This window comes from Martes martes, assembly GCF_963455335.1.
Source record: "Martes martes genome assembly, chromosome: 4".
Taxonomy (NCBI): domain Eukaryota; kingdom Metazoa; phylum Chordata; class Mammalia; order Carnivora; family Mustelidae; genus Martes; species Martes martes.
In genome coordinates this window covers 78,767,157-78,780,784 of record NC_137891.1, presented here as the reverse complement: position 1 = coordinate 78,780,784, position 13,628 = coordinate 78,767,157, and the positions used below count along the sequence as shown (strand labels likewise).

The window sequence follows — 13,628 nt, the reverse complement described above, 5'->3', positions numbered from 1 at the left end:
CCTGCATTTAATATTAAAATCAGATTAACTAACAGAGAATTTCTGATTCTCAAAAGTACCGATCTCTTTAAAATGAGAAAACTATTTTGAATTATTCAAGGTAAGTCTCATTTAAATTAAATGGATATAAAAATGTGATGGCAAAATACAATTTTAATAATCCTGAGTCTGCACTCAAAATCATGGAAAAGCAAAATATCTGGGTTTTCTTCATCAAGGAAAAATTCTGCATCTTGATCTCAGTCATAAAGGCAAGTATAATTTTTTTCACTAATTACTTGGGTAGCAATGGTTTTTCCACAAAACCATTCAGTGGTAAATACATTGGTAAACTATCTCAAGTGACTCTTGAGGCCAAATTAATAAAGCCTGGTTTGGTACAATTTCTTTCTTCATATTATTTATATTCTAAGTTTTTTTTTAATTGGTATATGTTTGAAAATATTAGGAGATAATAGTACACCACTTGAAAATAAGGAGACATGGGTGCTTGATTATAGTGACCCTTTAAGGTACAAAGGGGAGTGCCACTTTGATGCTACTTCCATGGAATCTATAGCAAAATGGATGGTCCTTCTCCTTTTCAAGTTTTATAGTACAAATACCTAACATGAAGTAATTCCTAATTTGAAGACCTTAAACCTGATAATGCCACTATCTATTCCATTTGGTGTTATCTGGATTTCACCCAGGTAGTGTTTTCCACTACAATTTATAAATGTCTTGGCTTTTTGAAAGTAGATACAAATGCTAAATTCAATATTGTCTCAGTGTGGAACAGCCTTTGTTTTTCTGTTTAGGATGCTGATTTTTTTTTTTTAATAGCATACAGTGAAAAAGAGCTTTTTATTATTTTCTTTATGATAAAATTAAGAACAAAATATTCTTAAAGGCATGTACATTTATAGATGAACATATAAAGTTTATCAGCTATCATTTGACTGCTAAATCTATACATAATGGAAGATAAGGGAATAAGGGATGTTGAAAGAAATCAATAATTATGAAAATTTAAGTTATTAATGTAACTAAAACATATATAAAAATAATGCTTACAAAATATATGGTATTTAATTTGGTATAGTAACATGTGGTAATGTTTTAAAAGGATAATTTCACCTGATATGAGCTTTTACATATTTTGTGGGTTCTTATAAAAACTATGGACTCATATTCATGCAATTACATTATGAAATAATTGTCTTTTTCCCTTTTCTTTGCTGAGCATCCTACCCCAAGAAACCTGCAGAGAGCATATGTACTAAAATACAGGTGACCATCACTGAAAGAATTCTTATTTTGTTACACTATCACTGTACATTAGATAAATTTTTAAATAACACCCAGTAAAAAGTAAGCCAATGTCATTTGGAAGAATTTTTTTCAAATTTAAAAATATAATTTAAAAAATAATAATTTTATCTTGTGGCTATGTAAGAAAGAATTTGGCATATATATGTTGTGTTTGGAAAGTATACGGATGCAATGAAATTCTTTTAATGTACAGATGGAAGTTTATATTGATTTCAGTAAAGACCAGAACATAATGGTAACATGAATAACAGATAATAGCATCTGGCACTTTTAACATTTTAAGCCCTGAAATCTTTGGAGAACTGACAGTTGAATGGAACTGACAGCCCTAGTTATTTCTCAGTACTTTCCTTTCGAGATTTTTTGAGTTTTTTCCAGATTCAGGATTTTTTTTTTTTTTAGAGGGCATCTGGACAGGCTATTTCACTGAGAGAGACAGACAATATTTTCTGAAAATTACCACCAAAATTAAGCAACTGTTGTGCATATGAACTAGATAACAATGAATTAGAAATAATCGCTCCATTTCTGGTTGTGTGTGTGTGTGTGTACGCGTGTGAGTGTCGTGTGGGGTGAGGATGGAGGTGCCCGTGGGAAGGACAGGGTGTCAGATCAGGAGCTGACTACCACCCAGCCTACAGATATTCACGGTATATTGCTTGGGCCGAGTGCAGCATCCAAGTGGGCTCATTGGAAAAAACAGGCACGGGCCACTTCCTGTGATTAGCTTGTGTGGTTATGTCCTGTAGATCACGGTCAAGGGAGGTTTGGTCCTGCTTCCCTGGGAGCATTGTTGGGTCCCCCACGCCTCGCCAAGCACCATTTCTTCTTCCTTCTCTTTCTAATCGTCCTCAATATTCCCTTGTGGTCGCCACTTTTTGATGCTGTTTGATCTTTTCCTTCTCTCCATTCTCTCCCTTCTCCCGTTCTTCACTGGGGCTTCCGCCCAAGCCCATTTCTTAATTTCTGTAGGACCCAAAACTAACAACCTCCTTGAGCCTCAATTTCCTCCTCCAAAACTTGGACAATAATCCTGCTTTTCATGACTGTTAGGATCATGAGACACCATGTGTAAAGACCCCTTATCTTTCTTCTTACGGAACTCAGTGTCCCTCTGCTACCTTCACAACAAGGACGTTGAATACAATCTATTTTTTCAAAATGGTAACTATCAAGTATCGCAGTTCTCATTTATAAGATTCAGAACAGTGTGATAAATACTGTCTATTTATAGATTAGCTCACCACAGACAAAGGCACAAAGAAGGAGGGGTAAGGAGCTATCTTAGGGAGTTACAGTGCTGCAGAAGCACTTTTGTGTGAGGGCATCCCCATCAGGTAGAGTTTCCCCAAGCAATGAGTCATTCATGGTCAGATCACCGTGATACAAAAATTAAGCTTAAAAAATATTTGGTCAGGGTGCCTGAATGGCTCAGTTGTTTAATCGTGGGACTCTTGATCTAGGTTCAGGTTGTGATCTCAAGGTACTGAGATCAAGCCCTGCATGGGGCTCTATGCTGGGAGTGGAGCCTGCTTAAGATTCTCTTTCCCTTTCCCTCTGCCCCTCCCCCAAAGCTGGAACAGGCGTACTCTCTCTAAAAACAAACAAACAAAACAACAACAACAAAACAATTTGTCAACTCAAACCTAGGGCAAGCACCTTGACTCTAGGAACTCACTTAGCATCTTCAAAGTCCTCTTTTGTCATTCTTAGTGACATCGAATCTCCACACTCTCCATTCCAGATTTCAGAATGCTTAGGTTGTAGCAGGAAAAGTCTGTACTGTCAGACCTGAAGTAAGTAAGCCATTCTGAAAAGAGCAGAAATCTAATCTAACCAAATCCATTTTTCCCAGGAATTTGCCGGGAAATAAAACACTGTCACAGATATATAAGCATTAGAATAAGAACATACTCCAGTTGAATTTATGAAGCTGCTAAGATGAATCCAGATGTTTTTTGGAATTATGCAAAAAAAAAATGAGATTGGAAATAAAGAAGCTATTTGTTATGAGACCTCATTTTCTGGCTATCTAAGTGGTAAGAGGTATAGCCAAGGAGGTTCTTGAGGTACTTACTAGACCTCCAAATGGGAGGAGGGTCTCAGAATATGAGTACATTTTTTTCATTGTTGTGAGACCAAAAATTATAACCAAGATAAAACAATATAAGAGACCTTAAATGAAAACAAGAACCCACTTAACACAAATTTGCTTCATTACCACTCAGGACTGAATCAGTATGCCTGACTTTGGAAGGAAGATTTCTGGTGATTTTTTTTTTTTTAAGATTTTATTTATTTGACAGAGATCACAAGTAGGGAGAGAGGCAGGCAGAGAGAGAGAGGAAGGGAAGCAGGCTCCCCGCTGAGCAGAGAGCCCGATGCAGGGCTCAATCCCAGGACCCTGAGATCATGACCTGAGCCGAAAGCAGAGGCTTTAACCCACTGAGCCACCCAGGCGCCCCTTTCTGGTGATTTTTGACCATGGTCCATTTATGGCAGTCATAGGGTGGGGACAGAAAGTCTAAGTCTAAGCACATGACACTGAGATCTCCCAAACAAGGTGGGTTTTATCCTAGTGGGATTCATCTGAGAATAGGAGCAGTTATGCTTACTTTGTAAATACAGTCCTTCATGTGACATGAGACTTTTACTGAACCCACATCAACAGATCTTCTAACTAGGATTAGGTTCCTTTTGGTGGTGTAGAGTGGAATGTGCTGGGATATGCCATGATCCCGTCGACTATTAGACTAGCTGAGGATGAAGCAGTTTTATGAATGAGAGGGTATTCCCTTTCTCTAAACCTGGCTTCTACAGAGAAGGATTGGAAACAATCTTGATCTCATCGTGATTGTGCTTCTCAACAACTTACACTACTTCCTTACCTCCATTTCAGACCAGTTTTGCAAAATGATCAGTTCATGTGAATACTGACAGATTTCCAGATCATAAAAATAAACAGCAGTTAAGCATAACTTCTGTTATTTTTGCACAAGTCCAAAATGGCAGGGGGGGATGTGGTGGAGGGAAGAAATACGTGTTTGCCCATCTGTGGTCATCACCTAAGGTAAACCAGCTACTAATACTTTGCAGGTATTAGTTTTATAATAATCAGAGTCAAACGCACATTATTTTTAGAAATGGTTCTTCTAAAATAGCATTGTGATAGGTTAACGAAGACCATCCCTAAATACGTGAAGCAGATTTTGTAAAGCCAAGCAGAATAAAATGAGTAAGACTGTATGGCAGAATCTAGTCAGAAAGTGCTGTTGTATGGATTCCCCTCCCACTTCTTTGTGATGGTGTGGGTGGTGGTAACACAGAGCCTGCCTCAGATCCTGGGGGATCCCCCAGAAACCCATCCCTGACCACTGTACATAGGGTTGGCATTCCTCCCCCCACCCCGTCATTGTGTGCCTGCTAGTGCTATTCCATTTGTCACTGTATTTGTTCACCTGCCAACGTCCCTACCAGACTGAGCATACATGTGCGGGAAGTTTGTCCCATTTGATGCTGCAACCTTGGGACCTATGTTATTGCCTGGACATGGAGATGCCAGTAAAAGTGTTCTGAAGGAAGCAAGGAAGGAGGCAGGGAGTGAAGGAAGGAAGGAGGAAAGGAAAGGAAAAGGGAAGGGAGAGAGGGAGGGAAAGAAAGGATAAAGGAAGGAAAGAAAGAAGGAAAAAGGGAGCAAAGAAGGAAGGAAAAAAGGAAGGAAGGAAGGAAGGAAGGTAGGAGGGAAGGAAGGAAGGAGAGTTGGAGAAACAACCCAATCTTGTGATCACTATTGTTTCTGTCAACTTATGCCCTGAGATGTTAAAGCATGTGCTAAAGTCAAATTACTTCCCCCCCCAAAATTTCAGAACTTCAAAAAGATGAAAAAAGTGGTGTACCCTTCCAAAGACAGTGGCTGTTTTATTTCTTTAAACATATCAACCAGCAAATATCAACAAGTTTCCTGACAAACAACAAAGCAAAATGAATCACTACTGTAACAATTAGGTTCACATTTGCAAAGACATAGAATCTGAATAGTGGAGGTTTCTGGCCATGAATGCTTTTGGATGACACTAAGTCATGGCTAATCAGTCTAGGCCAGGTGGCTCAAACTATGGAGATAAAGGCTTGATGAACGTGCACAGCCACAACATCTAGCTACTCTAAAGATAACCAAATATACAAATGCATCTCCTTGACTTTGGGATTGATACAACTTAGACACCCATGACTCAAATACCTCAGCCAATGGCTCTATATGTAGATATGCTTACATAGTTCCTTCATGAAACCAAGGAAAGCAATTTGACATGATTCTTACTCATCCCTGATTCTATTTCATTTTCTACCCTCTGGTTCAGAAAGAGTTAGCAAGTTGGCATTTCAGTGTTGATTGATACGTTGCACCTTCCAGGCTGCTGTATCTGAAGGGGTGGCTAATATAATCTCTCATGCGATGCACACAAATGCAGCCCTAATGGGGATCAAATTCACTACAGTGACATCATTTTAGGCAAGTGACAGGAAAAGCTGGATTCATTTATCAGTTTCTGATGAAATGCAAGATCACCACTTTACCAAAATCTAAAACATGGTACAGAATTGTGTATTATCTAAACAGGAATATGAAAAATAATGCAGGAGGGAAAAGCTGAGAATACTCTCTGATCATGCTCTCTCTTAAACTTAGTGATTGACATATTGAAACAATACCTCTTTCTCCTCCTCTGTCTTCCCATGAGTTTTGCTATAGTTGATAGGAGTATCCCAGCCCTCTTGATCACAGAGAGCCTGATAGAACGCTGCATTGACCAAAATGCTGCTTGTTTTGAATGGGGAAGAGGAAGGAGTTGGAATAGAAGTGTTAGAGGAAGTTAGGGGTGCAGCTTTGTCCAGGATTCGATTTTTTTTCAGGCTTAAGTCCAATGTGCCATTTTCATCCACTTCTATCTCGGCTCCCTGGTATACAATAGGAAACAGAAAAACATTTAAACAGTTTGCAGTTATAGCCTAGCCATGTGGGGCTTTTAAGGGATAATTTTAAATGCAAGCTTTTATGTAAGTATATCTGATTTAAAATCTAGCTTTCTGATTTGCTTTGGTTAATGTTCAATTCTTAGGCAGACTTTTAAGAGCAGCACCATTAGTGAGCTTCATGTCTCTGGGTTTAAACAAAGTAGAGCCTAATATAAATAAGATGTTCCAAATGCTAAATGTATTGGCTAACCCTGTTTTGTATATTTTTTTTGAAGTTTAGCTTTAAATCTCCTTTTCTGGCTTGCAGAATTATCACTCTCAATTCATCATTTATAGCATTAACACTTGAGTTTATAAAAAGGCACAGCACTACTTCCCAGCTCTCCACCCCCCCAATACAGTATTAATCTAATGTGAATATATGCAAAAATAACCAGCTGCAAGAGAATTTTTTATTGGGATATTAGAGTAATACGGATGTGACCTTTTCCTCTGGGTTACTTGAATCAGAAAAGCTTTGTTTACTTGAAGGGGGGCCGGTACGGCAGAGGCAGACAGGACAAACTGTTGTTGATTCTGGGGGCCTTCGGGAGGAGGTGCCAACAGGCCTACTTGGGGGTAAGTTGTACAGTGAAACTTCAGAACAAAGCTGATTCTTTTCCAGACACTTTGTATGATACTTAAAACTCACTATACCTCACGGCATTTCTCCTTGGGATAGATTTGCTGTCTTTTTGTTGTTGTTGTTGCTGTTGTAGTAGTTCAAGGTACAAGACCCAACAACTGCCCACGTGCTCTGGATTTTCCAAAGGACGCACGCCTAAGGATGGCCCCTGTGCTGTCACCAATGGTGAGCACTGCCATGCAATAGGACTCAGAACGCAGGAAGAGCTCGCTTGTCTTTTTCTTAAATGGGTCAGATAAATACCTCTCCGTATTTTCGCTGTCATCCATCAAGTCACAATTAAATCTTGGACAACGTCTCTGCTCTTTTTCCTTTTGGCTGGCAAAGCAGGAGTCTCTTTGAATACGTTAGCAAGATCCCTAACGCATATGGTAGTCAGTTACTTCCCCATGGGGGATTTATTTTAACTCCCCATTTACACTCTGCCTTCCCCCTCCCCAACTGTTGCCGCTGAGGGCTGAGGTGTGGGCCAATGTAGCTGAGCTCCAAAAGCTCACTGCTTGCACCTGATTTAGAAAACAAGGCACCTCTTCTGTTTGCTTGTTTCACCTGCAAAGTTCCTATTTTAAATCTCAGCCTCTGAGGTAGGTATGTTTTATTATATTTGTGGGAGGTAAATATACTTCTAATATGTTGCACTAAGATGCTTTGACTATATCTTTCTGTCCCTTTTAGTAAATAGTTTAATCTCCTGTGATAGTTTTAAGCCCTGAATTTGACAGTACAGCTTATCCGGGATAATAACTTAGTAACCACAACATCTTATGCCATCTGTATAATATCAAATACGTTTTTATACCAGCATTAATAAACCTTAGTTACAAAAATCCAAGATATTAACCATATCAGTGCCATGTGCTCTCTCCGTGGTATAACAATGTATTCTGTCGTGAGCACATCGAAATAATTCTTGGCTTCATAGCTGAAATGTAACTATAGCAATGAAACAGAGCTATAGTAATCAAGTTTAATGGCCAATGTAAAGTAAAATGCTAAATATTGTAGTTGCTGACATTTTTCATTAAAAAAAAAATAAAAAACTTGGGTTAAGACTGCACAACCAACATTCACATAAAATTCCAGACCTCTGTGACAGATGGCTTAGGAAAAAGAAGCCATGTGACTGGGCTGCAGAGTTTTATAGTGCAAAACCCATAAATAGTGCAGATTCGATCTCCCTGAAAAAAATATCAACGATTCCAAGACAACACTAATATATATTTTAGTTCTTGCAGAAAAGAATTCCAAATAGTAAACAAAAAAATTAGAGATTCTCGGAGTTGTTATGATTCTACATCTTGAATAATCACGAGCTGACTGGGGTGGGGGGGAATCACTCCTAATGTTTAAAAGAGGCGCTCTTGTATATCCCGCACCCCAGCCGGCTGCTCTGAGCACCTGACTCGACAGGGAGAAAGCACGTTTGGGCAGCAGGGTACAGATGGGCTTTAAGTGAGCGCACAGATGCATTCAACAATTACACACAGTACCAGAGAAGGGTCCCTTTCTGCCCATAGATGGGTGGATCACACGTTTACTGCATGGATTTTTTATTCAGATGTCAATAGACATCACTTCTCTCTGTGCTTGAAACTCCAAATGGCAGCACACAAAGGAGGGGTGGTGGGAGAGGCCATAGGAGCAGGAGGGCATAACATTCAGCTGACATGGAGCCCCACTGCTGACTTCTAGCATTCTGATTTCTAAAAGCACCATTCGCCATTCTGGATTCTTATTTTAATCATTTAAATTTAAATTTAAAGGCTTTTTGTGAGGGTAGACATAAGTCCAATACTATTTACGTACTTGCCAAGTTACGGCCAACATCAAGGACCATCACTTTCAGCCACTTTTGAGGTACTGATACCATGTATGATGTATTTATTAATTAAATTATTGAGAAAGCACTTATTGCCTTCAAGCCTCCATAATTTGGGGAAAAGAAAATTGAAAAATATATTGTTCCTGCCTTCAAGGAGCTTATCTCATACATAGAGGAGATTGTTAGTGAAAGATAATTTAATAAATAGAAATTATTATTCAACTGAAAGTTGAAATAATTATTTCTTATATAATCCTTATGTGTATCATAAACTGAGAAGTGATTCAGAGGTCTGCCAACAGAGAAATGATTAATGAAATTATGCTGCATTTATTTAATGGCACATTATGCGACCAGTAAAATGATAATTATGAGGATTATATTACAACAAGGAAAAGACATCTATTACGGAAAGCAGGAAACAACCTGGCATTCCTGTTTTGCCTACAACCAAGGGGAAAGGGTAGAAATTTGTTCCCTGAAGAACAAAAGGGAAAACACAGAAATTACTGTACTTGTATTTAGAAGATAGTCTTAAGGCCGGTCTCCAATATTTTCCAGGCAAATGACAGCATAATAATGTTTTAACAATTAAAAATTAAACATTCAAAGATGGTAATGAAATAAAGTTAACTTTGCCTTAAAGTTCTACTGTGAAAATTGTTAACTTTCAAAACATAGATATAAGAAGACACCACTGTGTGCTGTATTTGTCAAGTTTTCTATTAACACAAGAGGGGATGACCACCATCTTTTCCATTTTGACTTGGCTATCAGGAAGTACAAAAATTAAATATCCCTCAGCTTAGGTTTCTGCTGTAATTAGCTTCTGGTTTTCATCCTCTGAGTCATGTTTTTTCTTTCGCTTCAGAGTGTTTCGTTTGGGGAGTATCTTTTCTGCATTGAAAGCTATCTGAAATATGTTTTTAAAGTAAGCAGGGTATTAGCAATAAAAAATGAAATTCAAGTATCTTATTCTTACCAAACAGTAATTGAGTATTAAAACAGTTAAGTTCAGAGTATAAACTTGTGAAATTTATGCACTATAAATAGAATGATGAAATTCAGGGGAGAAATCATGTCTGACGTAAGGTACGAAATTAAATTTAAATTTATAACCATTTTCCAAAAATCTTTGTCTAAGACTTAGAACCAAAGCAGTGAAAATTCTTAAGTTGGCCAGCAGTCTATATAAGACATGAAGATAAGATCTTCAAGAACATAAGAAGTTGGACAGGTATGAATTAAAACTTCAGTTCCAACAGTTACAGTTATGCCAGTCAGAGAAAATTATTAAATATCTCCATTCTACTTTTTCTTCACCTGTTAAATGGGATGATATCTTCTTTACAGAGTTTCTGGAAGGATTAAAAAGAATTAACATAAACAAAGTGCTTATTTACAGTGCCTGGCACTTTGTAGGTATTCAATAAGTGACAACTTATAATACAAATAATTTGATTGGGTTTTCAAATGCTAAAAGAGACATCCCTATGCTACTGTATGCAGAGGTAAAGAGAGAATTACTAAATATATACACACATATCATCAGTTGGTTCCTTGTGATCTCCGACCCAAGTCTCTCATAACATTTCATTCAAAATATACGGTATAATCTGACATGATATTAAAGTTACTGAAAAAAGCTGCTTTTGGATTCTAACCATCCCGAGAGCCATCAGGCTCTTTCTGATATCCGGCAGCAAGGATGGTGAAGTGTTATCATGTTGTTTCTAGGCTTTATTCAAGCACAAAACAGACTTTGAACTTTAAACATTTCAAGCAAGTGTCAGTTTTTTGTTTTCTTTTAAGGCACACTGTGCATATGCCACTTTGTCTAAACAGGTGGGGAAAACACCAAAACAAACAACAGAATGCTTGGCAAGCAGAAGTGATCAGGATAAAGATAGACCGTGTGCGTGATTCTACCTCTGTTGCTGAGGGTAGGAGGAAGGAAGGAAACGGGGAGTGTCTCTGACACTGGCACATGCTCTCAGGGGCCGGAGGACAGCCTTCAGCACACCCAGCAAACCCAGGATGCTCATTCTATGCCTGCTGCCTGTTTCTACTGAATGCTGTGTTCATAACAGCAACAACGGTGGCCAGACGGAAGGGGGGAGTGTTTGAAGCTGTGGCCCATGAACGTTTTACAAACTCATATTAATTCCAAATTAAAATGAAAGACATTATACCAATCTTAGAACCAATGAAAATACTAGTTTCAAGGGAGGGCTCATACTTCAAATTACCCTAAAACATTATATTGATATTGATAAACCTAATATTGATCTTACTAATTTTTTCTTTGGACTTGATTCCTCAGAGATACTTAAAGCAACATACAGGTGATTTTGGTGGTGTAGATGTGTTGTGTACATGTCGGACTGTATTTTAACAAACAAATAATTCTTTTTCACATCCACTTTGAGGATATGATGGACTCATTTGGGCAGTGGTGGGCGATGGTAGCACTGACTTTCTCAATACACTGTTGGGAAAGGGTCCATGAAGGAAGTGCTTTAGTGTTGGGTAGACAGTCAAGTGAGGCTAGGAAACTTCAGAAAGAGAAGAACACTGTGGAATATGCTTACTGTCCCACATTGTTTTTAGACTGTGTGGGAACTCGAAGTTGTTTTGCCTCTCTGAAGACAGCCCCTGCTCCCATTATTTTCCATAAGAATAGGGATTTTATAAATCATGAATTTAGATTTCTCACTAAACTTGGACTCAGTTGCAGGCAGCACAAGAAGTATCTGTATTAGCCCCAATAGGTGAATATAGAGGCAGTTTAAAGGTTAGTGTCCTTTGGCTTGATTTTAAAAACGTTGTGCTCACATGTGACAGCCTGATCTATAATTTGTTCTCCTACTGGGCTCTGTAAGAAATGTCAGAGAAACTCATTCCATCAAAGAAAGGACTGCATGGAGGCAGAAGAAAAATGAGAAATCAGCCCTCATTTCTCTGGGTTCTGATCAAAGCCACCCACACCTCCCCTGGACATTAGAAACATCACCTATGAAAACACAGTTCTCTACCTGGAACAACCATTTATTTTTTTCTGCTTCAGCCAAAAACTCCTTGAAGGGACGGGTCTGTGGCAGGATCTAACATGTGTCTTGGGAAGTCCAAATCTCATAGACCATTTGGTGGGTAGAGCTAAGAGTCCATCTGCCAGAATATCTCTCTATACATCAAAAAATGCTTCTACACTCAGCTGTAGAAGTCAATAGAGAAAATTCATACATCTCTATATTCTTCTTTCTAAATAAGGAGCTCAAGAGATCTATGGATTTTGGCTAGTGGAAATAAACATACTAACCACCATGGAGGAAAAAGTCAAATCATAGTGGGTAGAGAATCAGGCTAGTATTCAACAGGGAAAGATCATTTATATATAGTTAATCCTATATGAAGTGAAGGGCGCAAAGGAAATGCAACACTGAATAGAAGTGGCCTACATTGGGCACTGTTTGATCAGAGACCATTTTTCAGGGTTAATTACTTTGGCTTTTTCTCATTTTTGCTACAATAATTATTTTTTGTGGTTTTAGGAATTTATGAGGTTCTCTTTTATATTTAGAATATAAGATCCAGCTAGAACAGAATTCTGCAAATTGTTACAGTTGTGTGAGAATATGCGCCTGGAAGGAGGATTCTGCACAAAGCGACACTGTAGGGTGCCATATTTATCCTCTTTTAACCACCACTATGTCAAATGAGATCATTTTGGTAGGAAAATGGCTTTTTAAACTGCTAATGTAACAAACTCCTTCTCAAAGTCTATTGGTACACTCTGTGTCTCTCCCATCCTCCTCCTCATGTCCACGATTTGGCTTCTGTAGTTCAGACTTGGGTTGGCTGTACGGAGGCCGAGACCCACAGGGTAGTTCCTGTCACCCTGGGCGGGAGTATCCGCTCCATAGAGCAACTCCGGCACACAGCATGCTCCCCATAGGAGTGTGAGGATAGATGCACAAGTCAATTACTTGGATTTTTAGAATGTGCCAACTTAACAGTCACGTTTCTGACTAGAAGGTATTCAAGAAAAGAACAAATCATATACTGATAAGGGAAAATACCCTCAATCTTTGGTCATCTTTATTTGATTCATTGTTTCACTCCAGCAAAGACTAGAACATGAAAAATGTGAAGGTTAAGGGCAGAATTCTGAAAAACAAACAAACAAATCTACCCGTGCAGATAGAAAGCACTCATTCCACAATCATTTGCTCAAATAATTTAAGTAGTGCTAATCATAATAATAGCGGTCCTTTTATTCTCAAAGGACAGCCTTAACAAACAAATCATATAAAGCATAAGAAAGAGGATACTTTAGTATTACCCCAATTAGCTGCCTATTAGAATGTGCCTTTAAAAAGGAGGAATGTATTCAGGTTTTAACAAAATAAATAAAAATAAACTAAAGTAGCATTGCAAAGCACCCTAAATCATTCATTGATGTAAATAATTTCTGATCTGAATTCCTTCGAATTTGGAAAGGTGGGTATTTTCTTTATAATTTTCAGAGGATGCGTTTTTCTTTGTTTAAGAACCTCATTTGTTTAGAAATTGTTTTTGAGTGGTTTTTGGCCACCAACTCTTCCTGGGGCTTACTTGGCTCAGATTTGTCCAGAAGCTAATTCTGATTCTTCTGTCAAATGCTCTATGGCACCGCATTCCCTGCTCTCCTGAAGGCCTGGCACAGCACAGGTGAGCAGCTGACCACACCAGGGATGGGGCCGTGCTTGCAGGGAAAAAGAGAGCTATCTCCTCTAATCTCCTGAGTTTCAGGGTTAGGGTTTAACCCAGGAGATCTCCCACTTAAAGCAA

The 13,628-nt window shown here is 38.5% G+C and overlaps 1 protein-coding gene across 4 annotated transcripts in view; it reads right to left on the bottom strand.

Annotated features, from left to right (window-relative positions):
- Window positions 1–13,628, bottom strand: part of LOC308341988 (suppression of tumorigenicity 18 protein) — a gene marked incomplete at both ends in the record, with an annotated part of 128,360 nt that overhangs the window by 28,726 nt on the left and 86,006 nt on the right. For 2 of the 4 annotated variants that reach the window (XM_080802164.1, XM_080802165.1), the window contains one exon: window positions 6,028–6,273. The exons of the other annotated variants lie outside the window; for them this stretch is intronic. In XM_080802164.1, coding sequence (XP_080658290.1) covers window positions 6,028–6,273 — 246 coding nt within the window. The remainder of the gene's footprint in view (window positions 1–6,027; window positions 6,274–13,628) is intronic. 4 annotated transcript variants of the gene reach the window in all.